Source organism: Anas acuta, chromosome 3, assembly GCF_963932015.1.
Source record: "Anas acuta chromosome 3, bAnaAcu1.1, whole genome shotgun sequence".
NCBI classification, from domain to species: Eukaryota; Metazoa; Chordata; class Aves; order Anseriformes; family Anatidae; genus Anas; species Anas acuta.
The window spans coordinates 116,537,229-116,559,228 of record NC_088981.1 but is presented as its reverse complement, the minus strand read 5'-3'; the positions used below and the strand labels follow the sequence as shown (position 1 = coordinate 116,559,228).

The 22,000-nt window shown below is 45.5% G+C and overlaps 1 protein-coding gene across 2 annotated transcripts in view; it reads right to left on the bottom strand.

Moving 5' to 3' along the window:
* ELP3 (elongator acetyltransferase complex subunit 3) overlaps nt 1–21,112 on the bottom strand; it is an 89,019-nt gene extending 67,907 nt beyond the window's left edge. The window contains exons 1-7 of one of the 2 annotated variants that reach the window (XM_068678945.1): nt 20,961–21,112; nt 19,901–20,000; nt 18,678–18,816; nt 17,359–17,429; nt 15,066–15,129; nt 13,384–13,452; nt 11,971–12,125 (exon numbers count right to left, since the gene is read on the bottom strand). In XM_068678945.1, the coding sequence (XP_068535046.1) occupies nt 11,971–12,125; nt 13,384–13,452; nt 15,066–15,129; nt 17,359–17,429; nt 18,678–18,816; nt 19,901–20,000; nt 20,961–20,979 (617 nt within the window). In that variant the 5' untranslated portion in view covers nt 20,980–21,112. The remainder of the gene's footprint in view (nt 1–11,970; nt 12,126–13,383; nt 13,453–15,065; nt 15,130–17,358; nt 17,430–18,677; nt 18,817–19,900; nt 20,001–20,960) is intronic. The other variant, XM_068678946.1, reaches the window with a different exon arrangement.
* Between the last annotated feature and the right edge of the window lie 888 nt (nt 21,113–22,000).

Here is a 22,000-nt window from a genome sequence, read left to right as displayed (position 1 = left end):
TCATAAACGGCCTCCTTTGTCCTGATCCCTACTAGCTGTCCTTTATTACCACGCCGCTCTCTGAGACGCAGCTAGCAATAATTAATTCAACAGCTCCCATTTCCTGCTAGTAAACAGAACAGGTGGCATCTTACTCACCAGACAGGGTTCAAAAGTTGCATTTTTGATGATTGCCCAGAGCAGATATTTCTGAAAGCTCAAATGCCAGTTATTTGCCTTTCTGCAGCTCCCTTTTTATTACAACATTGCAGAGTTTTCTTTATCACCGCTACCGTGTGACAGACCGCTTTGGTTTCTTAACAGCATCGGGTCCCCAAGGCTCAGCTCTCAGGTACTGAAATCTTACATTTACCTAAAATACAGTAATTTCTGGGGTGAAATATGACTTCCCAATTTTGAGAAAGTAACAGTATTTATACCTGCTCAAAGATAAGTGAGAACAAATCTTTCTTTTCCCCCGAAATGCCACTAACAGTTCACTCACACGTAAACACGCTCCCTCCTGCTGGGCAACCCGTGCGAAATCCAGGATAGGGTCTGCTTTTAAAATAGCATCTGTTCCGAAGCAAAAAAAAAAAAACAAACCCTAGAACTTACTGGTTTGCTCTCTTTCTTAATTTGTTTACCAAGTTGCAACCACAATGAATGGATCTGACATCAGAAAACCCTCGGAAGAAAAAGCTCAGCACGAGCAGAGGCAGCGCAGCCACGTTAAGGCACTGCAGACCCACCCCGAGCAGGGCTGTTTGCACGGAGTAATTAACCGCCTGGCTCTAACGAAGGGGAGGGAACGGTATTGGCTCTGAGGGAAGGGCAGGGGAGTTGCGTGGTTTATTTTTGTACCATTCACAGCTTTCACGGAGCACCAGTGCGTGAAGGAGCTCCGGGCAGGGAGGCTGGAACAAAGGATCTCCGTCCGGGCAGGGAGGCTGGAGGGAAGGACCTCATCCAGGCACGAAGGTTGGGGTGAAGGAGCTCCATTTGGGCACGGAAACTGGAAAAAAGAGCTCTATTTGGGCAGGGAGGCTGGAGAAAAGGACCTCCACTTGGGCAGGGAGGCTGGAGGGTGGCCAGAAGCTCCCTGCAGCTCGTGAGAGCTGCCCTCCTCTTGCAACGCTGGCTTCACAAACACACAATTCCTTCAAAAGCCACCCCGTGTCCTCAGAGGGCACACGAGCAGGGCCTGGAAGGTTTTTCTTAGCTCAGGAGGTAAAAAAAAAAAAAGGACATGGAACAGGAACCCTGGTAGATCCTTCTAACATCGGTGGTTGATTTTGTAAGCAGGCTCCCATCCATCACGTTGGAGGCAACAGCAAGAGAGAGAATGTTTGTTTGATTTTTTTTTTCCCCTGCAACAAGTTATTAGCAAGCTGTAACTGAAAATACCAGGATGAATAAGCATATGCTAGAGTGAAACGTTTCAAACAAGAAAAATCGCAGATGCACGGCTCTACCCGGAGCCAAGCTGCAACCTCTGCTTTACCTCTCTCAAAGCTGAAGCTTTATGGGGAAAAAAACCACTGAAATAAGCCTTAAATGGGAAGGAGAGTGCTCATCTCCTCCTCCCTTGTGCTAGCTCTGCCTTTCTCAAACCTGGCCATGGTCTTCTTGCTTCTCAGGATTTTATAGAGCCTCTATGATATCACTCTACGATGTTTTCCCCAGTTTTCAGTGTCATTTTCCTCCCTCCCTCCCTAATTTTTCAAACGAGCTGAACACAGCTCAAGCTGTGAAGACATTGCCGAACGATGCAGCAGCACAACAACATTTCCCATTCCGCTCCCTTCATTACGATCCCTCACACTGAGCTGCTCTTGTAACTAAAACCGAGCATCGAGGCTGGGTTTCTCCCCGTTACCTACTACAACTTCCAAATTCTGTTTCTGGGTGCCATCGGCCAACTCGGAGCTCACTGTCCTGTAGGGAAATAAGGAGAACTCTTTATTTTCACCCACCTTGCATCTTCCTCTGCACTGATTTTCCCCTGGCCCCTCGCCACCCACCCACTCAGCATGGTGAAGGACTTCTACAGATCTCTGCTGGCAGCACATTGCTGCTGCTCCACGTAAGCCAGCACCACATTAAATGGTGTCAGCAACCCTCTTCAGATTATTTAAGCATCCCTCTACCAGATTCCAACACAGATTCCTCGGGGGCACCGCTAATGACTTCCCTCTGTTGTGAAAATTGATGACCTGTTCCCTCTCCCAACTTCCTTCAGTCCTTAATGCATGCAAGACTTTTAATCTTATCCCATAATTTTTTAGGATGCTTCGGTGGAAGAGCTCGCTTTTGGACATCCAGGTAGTTTCACCTATTTTTCAGATGTTTCAAAGGTACCCATTACAGCCTAGAAGTTTCGCTGGGCCAGAGGAAAGGAGCCCATCTGCCCCAAGATGAAAATTTTCACCAGGAAAACAAGAACCTCTCTCTCATTCTGTGTAAGGAGGAGGTGGTTTGCTGCTTTAGCAAATGAAGACAACAAAAAATGTTACCCTAATAAAGACACCAAGGTCCAATACATCAGGGTATTTACTGAGAGCAAACCACAACTTATTCCAAGGTGCTGGAAAAAAGAAAATATGTAATTTGCTTGTAAAATGTCCACTTCTTAAGCCCATACCCCATCTATCAGATGAGGAGTGTATGTAATTCCCTTCACTATGAGCCAGATAATTTAAATTTCAGATTAATATATGAATGCCAGTAAAAAAAAAATCACATATATTGTATATATAGCAGATGTAACTAGTCCAACAAGCCATGCTGATCATTCCAGCTTGGATTTCAGCAGCCAAGACAGGGAGTTCAATGAGCCACAGGTGGATCAAACCACAGGTGGGCTACCTGTGCACTCAGCCAGCTATTCCAAAACTCCCCTCCTTGCTTCCAGGATGCTAGCACGGCCTTTACGCCTCCTTTGATTACCATTAACAGCATTTGAAAATGAAAAGCAAAGAAAAGAAACCTCGAATCCTGAAGGACTTAAGACAGAACTGCAAAGAGGAGCTATGAATGACAAGATTCAGATAACCAGAAGCCTGAAGGCATTATGAAGATCTGGGCTTGCTACAGGGTAAGATTTCCTGTGCCAGCAGCTCCTCTCCTATTTGAAAATAAAAGAAAATAGTTTACAAGTAATAAGAAACCTTTCCATGCTACCAAAATCACGTGGTTATCTTCTGAAGTGAGAAAAATGCCCACACGTGAGGGTCACCAAGCCCCGTGTTGGTCAATTTTACCTTTTCGGTATCCTTCCACCAAGCAATATAGAATCAAAAAAGCAGTGGATTTTAGTCCAATTTTAACTGTCCCTTACGTGGATTCCAGCACAATTTTATTTGACCTTTAGTTCAATTCCACCTCCGCCAGGCAATCGATCCCAGCTGTTCCCACAGGACAGGTTTTACTCCACGTCCCTTTCCCTTTCCACCTGAGCGTACTGAAGTCGACACAAGGAGCAAGAAACGACGTCGGAGCAGTGACACCGAAGAGCCAGCACCTCGTCTGCCCACCGCATGCAGCCCAAAGAGCAAAACCTGCACGAGGAGGCGCCCAAGATGTGCCCTTGGCTCCTCGCATCCTTGCGGTGCAATTTAGTTGAGGGAAACTTGCAAGAACAACAATTCAAATGCCTGTCACCCAATCGATCCGACCAACAATCAAGTCATAATTATATAGGCAGTTTACCATGGAATAGTCAATACACGGTTGCAGACGCGGGCTAAAAAGGGACTGGGGAGAAAAATGCTTAGGTCTAAAATTAAGGAAGAAATGACGTGACAGCCTCTTTTATTAAATCTAAGCCGGAGCCGAAGCTTTTCTCGCTGCACTTGATGAGAAAGGCTGCGCTAGGTGAGACTTAGATGTATTAAAAAAAAAATCTAGTTCCAATTTCAGTTCTGATATTGACTCACTGTGGCCTAGGGAAAGTTGCATATTCTTAGTAACAACCACTTCCTCGCTGTTATTGAGGAAAATAACCACTTCTGGTGCTGCGCAGACGTCTGACAGCTAAATGCCCTAAAAGCTCTTGTTGCATAAAGACAGTGTCCAGCGAAGACCTTGCTTTGTAGTTCCTGCCTCCAGCCTATTAAAGGAAATTCATCTCGCCCCCACCTGATGCTCCTCTGAAAACATTTAGCTGGAGGACGGAAAACAGCTTGATTGCTACTTGGAGGAAGCAAAGAGATCGTCCCAATAAAATGATAAGCAGAGCTAATAAAAAGCAGTCATCAGCCAAAACTGCCAGCGAAAAGCTCTGCTTTATCTTGCCAAACTAACTCCCTCGTATATAAAGCACCAATATGATCTCTCAGAAGAGTGCTACACAACCCCTACATGAATTTGTTCTCTCTCAGCTTGTAAAAGGACAGGTCTGGGAAGGCACTTGTTGTGATGGGCTACGAGACCTGTTGGTGACACTTCCCAGGCTCCATTTGTCACCATCGTGGCTCCAACGCAGTGCCAAGGTGCCAACAGCTCCTGGTCTTCTAAGGAGCGATCGAGCTCCACGCTTTGAAGAAGTAATTCAGCTTTGAGCTGCTGGATTCCTCCCACGGCTCCTCCTCCCTGCAAAGGGCACTCCTGGCTTGCACTGAGAGGATAAAACAAGGGAAAGGAGTGTGCGAGATAAGGTGAAGAAAGGTGACTGCTCATCATAGGTGGCTTGGGACAGGAGGAGGAAAAAAAGAGAAGACGTGGGGAGGAGAAGGGAGCAGGATCCACCACTGGAACAAGTAGAAGCATCTTGCAAAAAGCTTTTCTGCCTCAAAAACTGGCTCAAGTCAGTTGATATTGAAGCACCAGGGGTGCTTCCCACCAGCTTTACAAACCCAACAACCCCGAGCAGCACACAGCCTGGCCTGGGAGGCGAACCAGGCAAAAGTCTTGCAGGCGATCCCATGAATTCAGGCCAAATTCAGGCTGCCCAGACACCCCCAGCTGTCAGATCCTCGTTTTTGGGTACCTGCCTTTGCAAAGCGCTGGGCCACGAGGAGGCTCAGAGTCCCACAGCACATCAGCTGCAAACACATCCCAGGAAGGCATTATTTCAACAGCAACCAGCCCGTGCTCTGCTCAGCGCTGCGTTCACAAAACCGCCCCAGGAAAACCACTTCTTGACATCTTTCCGTAAGGGGATGAAAATTAAACCTGCCATTTTTCCTGCATGCATCCTGCACCGCCGTTTTACTAGCAAATGACTTTTCTTTTAAGGGAATTTAGTGCTGTCGAAAGGCAGCGGCTCTCAGCTTATAATATCAATGAGGCAAGCACAGCACAGCTGAGGGAACTATAAACTGCAGCTCGCTATTTTACCAGCACATTTTAATTCGGGCTGGAAAGCAATCTCTGCTGAAAAGAAGGAGGAAAGGTAGTGCAAGTTGCACGTTACCTCTCCAGGGCACGGGAGCATCAGTTTGGGATTGGTTTTGAGTTCAGCTCCAGGCAGCAGAAGCCCAAGCTAGACCCAAGAGATGCTCACCACCTCGCACCCTTACGGAGCTCCAAAGCAAGCCTGATCCTTGTCACACCTGGAAAACTGGAACGTGACAGCACCCGAGGCAACGCTTCTGTAATGCCCAGGAAGGTGTGATGCTGCCTGTGCTAGGGAGGCCCTAGGAAACGAAGCCAGAAAGCTTATTTAGCACACAATGCACCTTTGTGACATTACCTTCGGATCAGCAGCGTGACTTGAGCCAGAATTGTGTAACAGAGACCAAGTTCCTGCTCATGCAGGTGCCCAAGCTGTGAATCAAGCTCCGTCTCCAGCCCCCAGTCCCGTCTGACCACTGGGATCCCATCCTAGCATTAACATTTTAGCGCAGGTCACCGGAGAACTTGTTATGCTTGCCAAATTACACCCGCGCAGCGGCGAAGCAGCAAAAATGAGAAAAGTATTCCCTTTGGCAGGTGTTCAGTGGTAATTTGCTGAAAATGTACAAAAAAAAAAAAAAGCACTGAAATTCATTATTTAGCTCTGACAATGTCATGACCGCTAGGGCCGTCGTCCTTTCCACCCAGGCAGGAGAAATGCAGATCAACAGCATTCACAACCGGGTTTCCATTAGGCGTAGCTTGTATGCCTGCTATGAATGAATGCTGCCACCTCCCAAAAATGTGCCAAAAATATTTTTGGTACTGCCGTCTACCTTAGAAAACCTGAAGTCACCTAACGCCAGGTGTCCTGGCGCACGTGAGCAGAAACCTGTGGGCACGGATTCCTCAATCTTCCTTCCCCAGCCAGTGCTCGGTCACAAACCTGAATTATTTTACATCCAAATGAAAAGGCTGCGGAAATACTGAACAGGACAGATAACAGGATAGGCAATCACTTTCCGTAGCTACGGGAGGAAAAAGATAAACAGCTACTCCTAACGAGATTAGAATACAATCTGATGGAACGACTTTCACTTTGGCATCTTCCACATAACACACCTCGGCAGCCAGAAGTTGGGTCCTGCTGTAGAAAATCAGCAATGCAAAAGTAACAGGATACCGACAAAGGGCAGCTGACTTTGGGGTAATTTTCCTCAAATTCTGCCAGCAGGGAAGATGTTATCCATACTGAAGGCATTTAGGGGTAAACACTGAAAAAAAAATAGGTTTTAATGGCAAATGCTGCTTCTGCACCATTGGAGAGCTGCGTGGAAAGCTGGGAACAAAGAAAATCTGCCCGCCCCTCCAGAACATTAGGAACCAGCCTCCAAATCTCCGGGAATAAAAGGAAATTTAGGCAGAATGTCTGTCGCAAACGATCTGGCACTAAAACAACAGCCAGTTATCTCCTGCCTGGCACAGAAAAATCACTGCCCAGTCAGATGCCCCGAGGGATTTGACAGACAAGCTCTGATGGATACAAGCCACAGTAATTTGCTGTGCTGCTGCCTCCTGCTATTCGCTTCCCTCTCCGCCAGAAGCTGCTGCCTGCTCGGGGGGAGGGAGCTGCGGATGGGGAAAAGTGCCCAAAACCCCCTTGGAAGAGGAGTTTAAGCTGGCAATTACGGCGTTTTGTGAGAGTTTACCTGTCACGTCATTATGGCGAGGCGAGAGGTGAGGTGTGACTATCACATTTTTGGCAATTTGTTGCGGGGCAGCCGAAGTAGCAGCAGATCCTCTCAATTCCCTCCAGATTATGTTCATTCACCACGGGGTGAGCACGGGCAGCTGAAGGGTGGCCAAGTGTGTTTAGCTGCCGGTTTTGGAAGCGCTAACCTCAAGCGGAGGGGTCAAGGTAGATGGAGGAGAGCTGTAACCTCCCCAAATCGTTCCTGCATGAATCACTGGAGCCAGTGAGTCAAAGCCCTCAGTCATCTTCTGCCGGAGTCACAACTCGTACTGGGAAAGCACAATTAAGATACATTAGTGTAACGAGCACCGCATGTCAGCCGAGCCACCTGGACGGCAGGAGAGCATCTTCTTCACCTGCACTAACCCCGCAGGGAAGGACGTGTGCCGAAATCTCTCCAATTCCTGGTAAAGCAGAATTTCCCCCAAAGTGCTTGTTTGCATCTCGCTGGCCCGAGGTGAGCTGCAGCAGCACAGGAGCAACGCGCTCGGGTGTCACCCTGTGTCACTTCACCTCGTCTGTGTCCTGAGAGGGACCCAGAGGAGACGGGCTCAGCCTGGTAAAACTGCAGCAGTGAGACAAGAGAAACCTGCAGAAACCTGCACCTGACAAGGCTCCTCGAGTCCTGAGAACGGGAAATTCGAACAGACTTTGACAGAGTGGCCTTTTACAGACAGGTTTATTCTTCACTACTGAAAAGCAAAGCGAGGAGTTGCTCGGAGGCAGCCAGCCTGCACGATCGCTGTTTCTTGTAGAGAAATTGCAGCTCCTATTAGAAGAATTACCGAGACACCAGCCCTAATGTGGGGATTGGAGAAAAGACTATAGGGAGCTTTCCAGAAAACACATCATCTGATAACCAAACAAAACACATTCTTCATGGGCTGTCCCAGAGCTGGTGCATTCAAGTGACTTCCAGCTGGGTTTTAAAATGCAGCAGGAGCTCCACACATCAAACCAAGTGCTGCTGAAACCACCACAGCTTGTTTTCTTTTATTTTTTTTCCCCCTCAGATGGGCTAACGGGTCTTAAACTAGGCACACAATAACCCGGCCCCAAACAACAGCGATTTAAAACCTGTGCCCTCTCTTTCAGAGGAGGCTCTCAAGTAGCTGGATCCATCTGCTCACAGCTCGCCAAAAGGTCAGTGTGGCTTTTGGGACACCTACAGGAAATTTCCTCATTGGTAACGAAAACATTTGTGGCAGAGGGAATAAACCCCATGTGATAAAATTTTACAAATATGCCCTGTGTATTTTTAAATATTCTGAGAGAAGGCAGGCCTGAAGGTGCAGTCCAAGGAGCTCCCGGGTGCGTAGACTCAGGAGACCTCTCTGACACTTGCCTTTCTGAACACAGGCGAGTCCTCGCGGGGCCTCGATCACTAATTAAAAGTCAGCTCCTGGCTCGGAGAACGAGGTGCTCAGCCCTTGGGTTATGTGGTGAGTCACTGCTGCAGTTAAATATGCCCAGCACCTCCAATGACTCACGGGTCAGGTGAGAGGAGCAAAATGATGGGGAGAAGTCACTTTGATTTGCATGTGTATTTCACACCTTCTCGGTTCATGTTTGCCTTGTCCTCACTAAAGAGCAAAGGCAGCTGCAATTAGTGGTCAAGTCAACGCTTTGACTGGATGGGAACAACTCCCAGAGGAAGCTGCATTTCTGTAGTGACCAAAAAATATCTATTTTATAACATTTCTTTAGCAGGAACTACAACTCCCCTCGTAAAGAAGGCAAGCTTATCACCAAGTCCACAACCTCATGCTGATAGACATCCAGAAACGCACTGAAATCTCCTAAGTGGTGTTCTTGGCACATAGAAATTAGAGCTTCTTGGTCTTGTCACACACGCTCTGCAAAACAAAAATCCCCTCTGGCTCTGCTATTCTTTGCTCATTCGTCAGCCAACTTCTTTCTCAAGCATACCAAAGCGCCTCCAGCAAAGCCTTCTGTCTGAATAGTCTAAGAAGTGTTTATTACCTCAATAGGAAGGTGCTGCAGAAATATTAAGCAGCAGCAACACTTTCTGGGGGAAGTTGCTTCCTTCCTCCACTCGCAGCAGTTACCACGAAAGCCTAGGAGTTGCTCTGTTTATCTTTTCTAAATTGCATTTTTGGTTGACCGGTTCCTGTGCATAAATAGGGTCACTTCTGCACTCCTGCTTTATTTAGGCATCATTTAAAAAAAAAAGTGAACCCACTTCAAGTGCATTCATTCATAAATGATCTTCCTAGTGCTGTGTAAGTACAGATATGAAGGGAGATCTTCACACCTCCCAAGTTAGCTGCCCCGATTTACCTAGAAAGAGTTTAAAGCAGCAGTCTAGCTTAGACGCTCTGAGCCATCCCATGAAGATCCTGCTCTCTCCACTGACCATAAAGACACGGTTTCAGGTTTATTTCTTCCACAGCAGCTGGCTGGAGCAGTGTCCCACCTCCCTGTGGCAAACTGCTCCAGTCCTATGTCACTTCTGCCATCCAGGCACTGCTGGCTGTGCGATCCATCACATGGCCAGACTGACCCTAAGACCCTAAATCTCTAAGCAAGTCAGGTGGCAACTCAGATCATCAGCAGCAGACCAGGGACCAACAAAGTTTGAGGATGTTACTCCTTCAGTCAGACTTGCAGTGCTAGCTTTGTGAGGAACAGTAGAGACATCTGAGGCAGGCCACAGTCATAGGATGAACCTTCACAGGGTCACATCCCGCTTACCTGATGAACTGGGACCAGAAGCTACAGTGGTTGAGATGGTCAAGATGAAGAAAAAGTCCAGATTATGTCAAGAGGAGGAGCCCTCTGATGCTGTGTGATTTAGACAGTAAAGGTCAGCTTACCTCTGCCACTGGAAAGACAGCATTAGACATGGAACTAGAGCTCAAGTTTAGGATAAAGAAATGGCTGGACTAAGGGGGGAAATGCTGGGTTCACAGTTAGGTGGACTGAAGCCTTTACAGATAGATGCTGCACCGGTTTAATCAAAGGACTTGCACAGAAAGGCTTCAAAGAAAAGTATCCTGGCTGAAGGTCCTTTTCCTGAAGAAAGGGATCACTGTACAAAATCTAAAGTTAACTAATCATTTTCACGAGAAAGAAAACTCTCCAAGCTGCCATGGTTCCATTAAAAACAAGGGGTGAGAGAGACCAGATCCCAGGTTACAGCCAAATGCAGTACAATATAAAACAAATAAAACAGTACAACACAAAACAAAATACCGTCAATATTCCCCCCGTAGCATGGCTTCTGTTAATGGAAGTAATGAGGGAGAAAAGCTGAGTCCTCAAGTACAAAGAGAAGCATGCAAAGTTGAATTTATTCCTTCCAAGTGTCATTGACCATCTCTAAACAGCACTGCAGTGACACAGTACAACAGCTCTATGCAAGCAGCATAAAAAGTAAAAAGGTCTGATTCATCTCGAACACAATTTTCTTGCCTCTGGAATATTTAGAAAATGCAACATGAATAACTCCCACATACTTCCATTTACCAAGCATTTAACATGAATTTTATGTTAAAAATACGTATCGCTTTATTTATCTGCTGGAAAAAAAAAACACATTATTTGAAAAAAAAAAAAAAACACACGGGTTTTCTCACACTGCTCCATTTGTGTGCTTGCAAGGCAGCACATACTTCAGCCACTTCGTTTTCGCATGCTCTTAAAATTACTTGGTGACACAGGCTGTGTCGTAATTAGTTTCCTCGGTAATCTGCAGAGCCAAGGACAGACTACTCGAAAAGCAATTTTGTCTCCAATAAAATTAGCTAGGCACCCGCAGCAGAAGACGCTGAACAGCCACGTCCTGAAGCACCTGACGCCCAAACGAGTGTGGCACCAAATTGAGCAGAAACCTGCAAACTCCACCCTTCTTCCAGAACAAGCTGGGTGTCCTTATGTGCTCACAAGCGGTGTGCTAGAGCAAAAGCAAAGCAATTTTTTTTCCTGCAACTTGTTAGCTGATTTATTGCCTCGATTGTTGCTCGTGCAAAGAGCAGCACTGCACTTTTTGTCTGGTCTTCGAATGACAAGTGGGAAAAAAAAAAAGAAAAAAGAGAGTAGAAGCGTTTGCTGCCCTCCAGAGGAAAACCAAATGAAATTACAGCTTTAAAATATGATGGTGGACATGAAACTAGACAAGGGCTGGTCCTAACCAGCTTTAAAACTGCTTTCTTTAGTGGATGACAGTGGGATCAAGGAAAATCCACTGCAATGAACTATGACAACAAGGTGACAACTAAAACTGTGAGAGGGACGGTTGCCTAGTTTTAACAGCTCTAAAATACCAAATCTTGCCAGGTTTTCTTCTGTTTCACCCTACAAAACGCATCTGGAAAGTTGTGGATTTAATGAACCAAAGCACATGTAATTACAAAATCACTGATTTTCAGATTTTTACCGTTTCACCAACGGTACAAGGAGAAGAACATCTCCCTGTCACTCCGAAATACTGCAAGGGTAACTGCGTTGGAGACCGCAAGGGGCTCAGAGCTCCTGAGCACTGACGCTGTCGGGGTGAGTCATCCCTTACGGGAGCTGACGTCTGGCTTTCCTCCAAACCAGGATCAGTTCCCCTTCCCAGCTAAAGGCAATAAATCCCACGGCAATGGGATTCGTCACAACTCCAAATCAAGGTGACGAAGCAGAAAAGGTAGAAGTCCAGACAGAACACCAAAAAATTAGGAAAAGCTTAGCATTTCCTAAACCAGATAAACCATGGCGCTATGCAGCGTGCACAGTAATGCTGGAGGTTGAGCTAGAAATAATCTGTGCCTAAATATGTGTAACTGGATAAACGCTGCCTTTCAAGAAAATGAGACAGGAATATTCAGTGTTTGCTCTTCTTACAGCAGCTGGAGAATACTTTTAAGTGATTACATTAATGAAAATCAAACACTTACCTGACAGCTTCTGCTACATTATTGGAAGTGTGACCCGACAAGGCGTCGTGAAGGTTTCGGATGAAGTAATCTCGGTAGTCTTCAGGCAGGGCCATGAAGGTTCCTCCCATCACGATGAACTCCACTTTATCCACGCTGTGGCCCAGCTGCTTCAGCTGTAAAAGCACCGGGGAAAAGTTACCAGTGACTTAGCTGAAAGACCCTCCTGAAAACCCTGGCACTCCTACACCTCATAGTTCCTTCATCACTTGTCCTATCCTCTATAAATGACAAACTATTAATGCTTTTGTACAGATTTCTCATAATCCCCCTCCAAAACCCAGGGATTACTTCCCTACTGCAAGAACACAGTACAGACACCGTGCCCAGTGCAGATTTTTGTGACAAAGCAGAGTAATTTGAGCACAGCAGCTTGCCAACGTGGTTACACAGGTTCCAATTTGAAGCTAACATAGATATGGCCAGTAAGAAAAGTTTCTTCACTTCTGCTTCAATCCATGCAGAACCATCCTTAAAAGCTTGTGGGAGAAAAGGACTACACTGAATCCACAGAAAATTTTCCACTGGGTTTGGAGATAAACAGGAAACCAGTAAAAGCAGAGTAGGACTAAGAATGAAATCACATCTTTCAATTTTCCAGTGAAGACCAAAAACATCATTTTGGTAGGAAAGACACTATTTCAGTAATAAATTCTAAATGTAAGCAATTATCAAGAACTAGCAGTTGCCAAAAATCTCTACGATTTTGTTGTAGTAGGGCCTCCTATCAGTAATTAAGTACCCTTCAGAAAAGATAACATCTCAGAAGAGTTGCAAAACTTGTCATTTATTTAGTGGAAATGACAGTTAGAAAATTAAAAGGTTTAAAAATAATTCCTCCACGGGGATCGAGTCAGGCTAACTTAGAATTACAGAATCATGGAAAAACTGAGGGCAGAAGGGACCTGTGGAGGTCACGTAGCCCAACCTCTCTGCTCAGAGCAGCGTCAACTACAGCAATTTGTTTGTCACTGTGTCCAGGCAGGCTGTGAATATCTCCAAGGACAGAGACTCCACAACCTCTCTGGGCAACCTGTGTCAGTGCTCAGTCACCCTCACATGAAAAGCGTTTCCTGATGATCAAACAGAACCTCCTGGCCTTCTCGTGGGGAGCCCAGAAGTGGACACAGCTCTGCATGTGTGGCTTCAGCAGTGCTGAGGTGAGAGAAGGATCCCCTGCCTCGTCCTGCTGGCAATGCTCCTGTTAATAGAGTCCCCAGAAGTGAAAGCTGGGGCATGCCGTGAGCGAGTGGCCTCCAGCTGGACTCGGTGCTGCTCACCACAACCCCTTCCACTCCCCAGTTTCACCAGTTCAGGCAATTTAAATCAATATTATTTGCATCTCAAACACAACACGCTCCCCTTCCACTCTACCTGTTCCACTCTGTGTCTTGTCTGGAGATAGGGGTCATACCTAGCCCGAATGGCCCTCATGGATGTTGGCTAAAAAACACAAAGAGATTTAAAAAAAAAAACAGTTAACACAATTAAAGACAGTGAAAAAGAACAAAAGACAACTTTTAGCATTGAAATGCATGCTTTATTTTTATAAAAACTTGACCCTGAAGTCTTCAAACTCACAACTAGAGAGCCCATCTACTTGTAAATTTAATTTGGCTCCTTAATTTTGTAAAAATAACAAAAAGAAAAAACATTTTTAGCCCACTGAGATGGCAATATGAGAAAAAGACCACGATTTTTCAAGTGCATTACAACAGGATGGAAAGAATCTCTGAAGATTCAGAATAAAAACACTGCAAAAATCACTAAAGAGATGATTTTCAAAATTCCACTTTTTTCTGCCCTCTTCGTTTTAGTTTCTCTTGACTTGCACAAGTTACCAAGGAGCGTCCTGTAGAGCTCAGTTTAAACTTCAAATATTCTTTAAGTTAATGTAGTTTTTCATTTGAAACCCCCAAGTTACTTTTTTATATTGCTATATAAATATATTATTATATTTATTATATATATTTTTTTATCCCCATTAAAAGGATGTCACCTCACCATTGACCAAATTAATCTGGAATGTATTTTACCTTGTTTTGCTACTTTACATCGGTGCGATGGCCATGAGTTTTTTGTGAAAAGTAGTGACAATAATTCAGTCACAGTGAGATCTGCTGCTGTTATGCTGTCAGCAGACACGAGGGAGCTATTTCTGTGATATGTATTTAGTGAGATATCACTGCAGATGCAGAGACATGCTCTGAGACCAGGATATTCTAAGGGCATGGCTGTAATATCAGAGGCACTAACAGGTAAATAAGGGGCTTTTTTCCTGTAGTTTGGGCAGGACTGAAAGCAGGTCCAGCGTGAGCACGATGCTCAGGTCACTGTCCAGTCAATATTTGAGTCTCTCTAAGGACTGAGAAGCCAAAACCTCTCTGGACCCCTACTGAAGTGTTTGATGGCCCTCATGTTTAACATTCTTTTCTTACAATAAGTGACAATTTTCCATGTTCTGAGGCGTGCCTGTTGCCTCTCATCCTTCCAGTGGGCAGCGTGAAGAGAGGTATAGCTCTGTCTTCTTTGTACCCTTCCCTGAAACCCTTCCTGAGAACAAGCAGACATCTATGTTGCTCTGGACTGTTTAGTTAGGAAAATTTTGACACAGATTGATAACTCTTGCAGCCAGTATTCATTTAAACGAAGCGCATGCAGCAGCGTCCCCTGGGAATCAGCAATGTCACCTTCACCTGCTCTTACTCACTCATCACTTTCCACAGCTGGAAATTTAAATTAACAGCTGCTCCCACACCAGCAGGTCGTGCAGCCCCAGCACAGAAGCTGCGCTTGTCCTGCTCAGAATCCCAGGGAATTACATGTGTAACACTATGAACAGCTGCAAGGTGAGGAAAAAGAAACAATTGCTACAAAAAAAAAAATCAGAAGAATTTCCAGTCTTCTAGTTGAGCTGCTTTGGATCTCAGAATTTGCTAAGTCTGCTTTTGTTTCTTATTCTTGCAGCATGGGCGAATTTGTAGAATTAAAGAGCAGCCGAATCCAATCTTACAGGGTGTAGGGAATGCTTGATGGCAGAGAGAAGTAATTAATACCTCATATCCAGTGTAAGACTGCGTTGAATACTCGAAGTCAGAATCAGGCCCACCTGGGCAGTACCTGCAAATATCAAAAGACAGAAAACAGGCATCAAACTCATGCAATTGCAACAATTAATCTGCCCAAGTTATGGATATAGAAGGGGGTGCAGGTTGAGCAGACACTGCTCTGACTCCTCCATCCCTCATCAGAGAGGCATGGGAACACAAATTCCACCCAACCTGACCACAGCAGCACATCAGCAGCTCTCCTGGCATTGGAGAGCTCTCAAATCCACAAATACAAATCCACAAAAAGAGAAATCCGCAAAAGGAAGCCTCAACCACCGTGGCACCTTAATGCTACCAGGACTAAAGCTGGCTCACAACTGGTCAGAGTTCTCTGATATCTGTTGACACCGAGAGGAACTGAGGCTATGCACGTACAAATGCTACGTATACAGAGAACTGCAAAACAGATCACTTGGTTTTAATGAAAAAGAAGTCAAAAAACAACTCAGATCTGTCAAATTACACCATTAAACAAATTGACAAGACTAAACAGAAGCAAAACAAACTGTGAACATAGTTCTGGAACATGGCATTATTGTAGGGAGCTGCCCTACAGTTCTGGGCTGATTGTTACATGCTGATAATTAGACTGTAGAAAGAGGAATTTTACAGCCATAAACAGTTTCAATGCTTTTCAAAAAGTTCCGTCCAAAAAATTGTCTCTGATGCAAAATATTTTTTGCTTGGCAAGGAAAGACAAAATATGGACATTGTCCAGTTACACAATCTGCATTTATTTTCCATGTGTTTATTGAATTTAACCGTCTTGATGGTGAGAAAGCTTACCTACGTTTGTCTTCTGAACTTAGGAAAATGCTATTTAATAAATACTTGTATTTTAAGCAGCATTCTAGGGCTACTTGAGAAGAACACAGTCCATCTATGTTGGTTAGCTATATGGCTGGTGTTAAATGACAATTCCTGCACCTAGAGGCTGGTTTGGAGCTCATTCTTTGACACAGCAGGACCTGCAGCTATCCCAGCATGTGCTAGCGAGGAGAGGACTGGTACATGGCAGACAGTGATTTAATGGCATACAAATTTATTCTGCAGTACCCTCAGCTTTCTTCTGAGGGTTAATGGCCAACCTACAGTCATTGTGTGTTCAAATATGACCTGACAGGGGAGGTTGGCAGCCCTGTTGGCTCGAGCTGCATGCACTGAACGTGGTAAAGGAGCAGTCAGCACACTGTTACGGTGCAGATCTTCAATGCACAGAGACTAAGATAATGCCATCTCTCTCAAATCAGAGGACACATTTTGTTCCCTGCATAACTGATTGGCTTCCCCATCGCCTGCCCTGCAAGCTCAACCCAAATCATCTGTCACCATTATAAAATTAATTACCAAATTACCATGGCCAAATTAACTGGCTGGCGAAAGTTGTGCAATCCAATTGAAGAGATTTCACGTACATAATTACCTGGAACATCTCAAACACAATAGCTGCTCCTCCAAAAACAAGCATGGAGCCAGCTTGCTCCGCTAGGCAGCTGGTAGAGAAACAGGCTGATGTGTCCGATGTGACAAGGTGGAGAAGAGGAGTGATGTTTTTAAATAGATGAGCTGATATGCTCAGGGAAAACAAAAAGCATGCGATTTCAGGAGCTCAGACTCTTAAAGCAAACAGAAGCAATATACTTCAAGGTAAACTGAGCTTGGCTTTCTCAATTAAAATAAAACTCAGAAGCTATTCCCTTAATACCGCAAGCTCTTGGCAGCTAGAGGCTTCCCATCTGTGCTCTCATTTCGTTCCAGAGCCGGGCAGAGCCAACACCAAGCAAGTTTTTCGCAGACAACACCTGCACCTCCTCAGGTGGGTTTCAGTTCAGCAGTTTTCAAACTTTTTAGATTGAGCCCTCCTTCTTTTCTGCAATTGTCTTCTGCTGTCTTGTTACGTACCCAGTCTACTCTCACATGCACAACACGTGCATGCACCATGCCAGTAATACAACTTGTATCTGATTGTTAATATATTCTCCTAATTACTGTATTCACAAAAGTTTCTATTTACTGAGGTAAGTAGGGTTTAACCCATCAAAGAAGAAGGTTTTCTGCTTAAAGAAGAACTGCAAACAAGTAGAATTTGTAGCATAATGTGCAAGTATTGGCAATCTGCAACTCTGCACTTGTGCAGAAAAGTAGTCTGTCCCTAACACAGTGCTGCTGAAATTTATACAAAATTATATAAATAATATTGGAAAAGAGCCCTCTTTTAGGTCACCTGAGTCATACTTACACACATATGTTGCCCGTAAAGTTAATGTGTGGACACCTGTGTGGTTTACACATCACGGCCACGACAGCAATCTGTAATAAGCAGAATTACAGCAGAGAGAAATTACAGTAATTGCTTCTGAAGTTACAAAAATAAAACGCATCTTGGATGGCTATGTAAAAATGTGCATCTGCAAGACACTATTTAAAGATGTTTTCTGCTTAGTCTGCCACCTCAAATATCTGTGCGTTAACTCTTGAGAAAACGAAGATAACAAATGTATCAAGAAACAGGGATCCTATTATTATTTTTGCAATTCAGAATAAACTGGCAGTGAGCTAGAAAGACCCAGGTGTCCTATCGAATCTGATTAACCACCCTGCCAAAAAGTCACGCTGACTGGCACACAGGTATTCACCAGGACCAGCTAGCACACATCTAAGACAGTGCAAGGGTGAGAATGTGCCAATAAACACCCTGAACACCATCTGGAAGATGAAAAGGGGGAGCCGAAGAGAAACAAAAAGACATAAAAGAAGGAAAATAAAAATAGCTTCCTCCCTCCACCTGAGCTGAGTCTTTTTTCCAGGCTGGTCTCACGCAGCTCTTCACACATCAAATGTAGGCTCAACACAAGATGCCACCTTCCCCTTTCATGAGAGTAAGGGGAAGAAAAGAGATATACACTGAAGATTTTCTAATGTTTACTGCTTTGGGGCTCCCACCTTGGAAAACACATTGCCAGTTTTCAGAAATTCTGGTTGCAGTAAGAGTTTAATGAAACATTCTACAGCCAGAAAAAAACAAAGTAACGAAATTAAGATTTTTTTTTTTATAGTTATGAAAACTGAACACTTCTGGGATCTTGGTTTCTGGTGGTTGGTTTGTTGGTGTGTGCTTTTTTTTTGGTTTAAGCATGCTATATATACAGTAGGGAAGCTTAAAAAAACACAGCTGAATGCCACTGATACCTTTATCATCATTTTCAGCTTGAAATACCTTTTCAAGAAACATGTTAAATCCTAACATTTCCCCTTTGTTCACCAAGAGGGCCTGCAGATTCAGCTGCAGTGTTTCTAACAGCAATTAAAAAGCTAGATATGCTACCCTGCAACAAACCCTCTACACCTCTTTCTCTTCCCCCAAATGTTTTGCAAATAACAGCCCTGCAGGCACGTCAGAGAAGACAACCTGGAACCTGGCAGTGCAGCCAGCACATCTGCATTGAAGCTTCTGGACACTGAATGTCCTCCTCTTTGAAAATAACTAAATCCATGATAAATTATCAATGAGAGCAAGGGGAGGACGGTGGTGGACGGAGAGAACGATGACGTGCTTACCCCACTCGCAGTCCTTATGGGCTTGGCCTTCAGCTTTGGCACCAGCACCTTGCGGTACTGCGGCGGAACGGCAGCGATGATGTCGACCAGACGTGGCTGCGCCGAGAGCCCATACTTGGCTGAAGTCTTGGTTTTCAGCCTGAAAGCAGAAATACCTCCAATTCATGACCCCATCCAGACTTTTGTACTCATTCCCACAGCAGCTCCATCACACTGCTTCAGTTAAGCTTGAGGGGTTCACCGCATTTGCCTTTCCAGGTACCTTATTTAAGAATTATACAGTAATTCCTTGCAACAGCTGCTCTGGGTATTTAAGATGCAGAAAATAAACTCCAAATAAAGTCAATAAGCAACAACTGCCAATGTTTTGAGTTTCTGTATGTTTTACTTCTAACTGTGGTTTTGCCAAAATATTGTCAAAGGTGCCCAGAGGTTGTCTCACCCATTTCCAGTGATTTAAGTCTTTTCCTAAGACTTCCATCCGATTAATCTATGTATGCAAGCTCTAACTCAGTTCATTTCTAAAACATTTATACAAATTATTTCCAGCATCAGCACAATGTTTACAATTATATGTGTAACTGAAATACCCTGGGAGAAGTTCAGTTTTTATTATTCCAGAAAGGTAAAGAAGGAAGAAGTTTCTGTAAACAGCGACTTCATTCATAGCATGCTGTTAAAATGTCCGATGTAAACGTGATCTATAAATTCATCTCTATTTTCCCTGACAGTACTTATAAAAAAGATGAGCTTATAAAAAAGATGGAAAGGGACTCTTTACTCCATCAGGTAACAACAGGACAAGGGAGAATAGTTTTAAATGAAAAGAGGGGAATTTAGATTAGAGATTAGGAGGAAATTCTTCACTCAGAGGGCAGTGAGGCACTGGCACGGGTTGCCCAGAGAGGTTGGGGATGCCCCCTTGTGAGAACCAAAGATATTTCTCACAGGAGGTGTTCAAGTTCAGGTTGGATGGGGCTTTGGGCAACCTGATCTAGAGGGAGGTGTCCCTGCCCATGGCAGGGGGGCTGGAACTGGGTGGTCTTTGATGTCCCTTCCAACCCGAGCCATTCTGTGATGATTCTATGATGGTTATGGCAAGAGAAATGACAGTAGGCTGTGAAAATAAAACTTTGTAAACTAAAGGCCAAACATAAACGACTGTACAGGACATGATCAACACTGGTGGACCAGCTCCTCAATGTCATCCCACAGTGACTTACTTGTTCAGATTCACGTCTTTTCCCTGCTCGTGAGCTTCAATTAATTGTTTTATGATGTCAGCTATTGTCATCATCATCAGTTCCGCATGGCTGAGATCTCCTGAAACGGGAACAAAACAAACCCCGTGTATACCCACTGCTTTGTCACCCGTGACAATCCGGGTGCCTCATTTTTCATATTCCCCACAATTTCAGGGCACTGTTCCCTCCAAAGGACATTTTGCCACTGCGCATCACTCCTGACTGGCAGCAAGTGACACTCATTGCCTCCTATCATCATTTTTTTTGGCTTTTAGGACAATCTCTATGGTCTTCCATCAAAGTGATGTGCACGACAGCCACAAACAAACAGTCAGTGGAAGCTCAACGCCATCAGCAGGTTAATCTGATGCTGCCAGCACACGTGGCAAGGAACAAGGAACATCCTCTGGGAGACAGCGAAGCAGCCAGGTATAACCCCAAAGGATAATAACCTTTAATAAGATAATAAATCTTTGATATAAGATAACTTTTTGAGGAGATAACCCCATAACCTCTGCTCCTCAGACACACGCAGGGGGTTCAATGCAAATAACATTGGAGCTTCCCCCCTGAGGGCCTCAGTGAGGATTTGCGTTGTGCACCCTGGATATTTTGTTTATATTTATTCCGTACCAGCTTTAGGAGAAGAGAAACATTGCTATTACGCGATCTGACCCCAAAGGTGCTTATTTTAGGTTGTGAAGTTCACTTTACACCAGAAAGTGTCGGTGCCTGGTGTTTTAACCAGGCACCAAACTGGGCAGAGCTGACCCAACCCAGGCACAGCACCGGGGAGGCATTCACAAAATTGTGGAGTGATTTTGGGTCAGAAAAGGCCTTCAAATTTCATCAAATCCCAGCCCCTTCCCATGGGCACAACCCCAGCCCCCAGCCCAGGCTGCCCCCAGCCCCATCCAGCCCGGCCTTGGGCGCTGCCAGGGGGGGACCCGCAGCTCCCCGGGCGGCCCGATCTGACCGATCCCGATCCCGATAACGATACCAAAACCGATAACGACACCGATAAGGACACCCCCGGTACCTGCCCGCCGCCGCCCCATGGCTCCCTCACGGCCCCAGCCGCTGCCACCAAGCGAGGCCGCCCGGTCGCGAAAGCGTCGCCCGGGCGGCAGCGCTGCCGTAAAGCGTTTTGCTTTTCGAAGGAAATTTTCCTGCCTTTTATTCACATTTCGTTTGTGTTTTCGTCACATTTCACTCAGTTTTGTTGATATTTTAGTGGTTTTGGGTGAAATTTCAGGTGCCCGAATGCCCCCCCACCACAAGCCGCACCACAGCCGCTTGCCCCCAGAGCCGCCAGGCCCTGGCTCCCCCCCGGCCCCTTCTCCCCTCCGGCGCTAGGTGGTAGCAAAGCATTTAAACGCCAAATCCCGATAATAAAGAAAATGTTCAAATCTGATCAAAAGCCCCAAGTCTCTCTGTGAGCAGGAGGAGCGGCGCGGGTCGGGCAGGGGGGCGGCAGGAGGCCTGTGAGGCACCAGGGGAGGAGTTTATCAGAGAACTGGGGAGTTTTTAGGGTTGGAAAAGACATCCGAGATCACAAATAACAGAGGGAATGGCCTCAAGTTGTGCCAGGGGAGGTTCAGGTTGGAAATGAGGAGACATTTCTGCTCAGAAAGAGCAGTCAGGCGTTGGGACGGGTTGCCCAGGGAGGTGGTGGAGTCCCCGTCCCTGGGGGTGTTCGAGGAGAGGTTGGACGTGGTGCTTGGGGACAGGGTTTGGTGGTGACAAGAATGGTTTGGGTTGGCAGGAACCTTAAAAAACAAATAGTTCCAGCCCCCTGCCACAGGCAGGGACACCTCACAGCCAGCCCCATCCAGCCTGGCCTTGGGCACTGCCAGGGATGGGGCACCCACAGCTCCTGGGTCAGCCTGTTCAGTGCCTCGGCACCCTCACAATAAAGAATTTCTTCCCAATGTCTAATCTACATCTCCCTTTTCTTACTCTAAACCCCTGGTATCTTAACCTGTATCTATCTATCTGCTTTTTTTTTTTGTTCTTGCAGTTAGCCAGAGCCTTGCTGATGCCTGCCAACTCCTGCATCTCCTTGCCCATGGCCTCCTG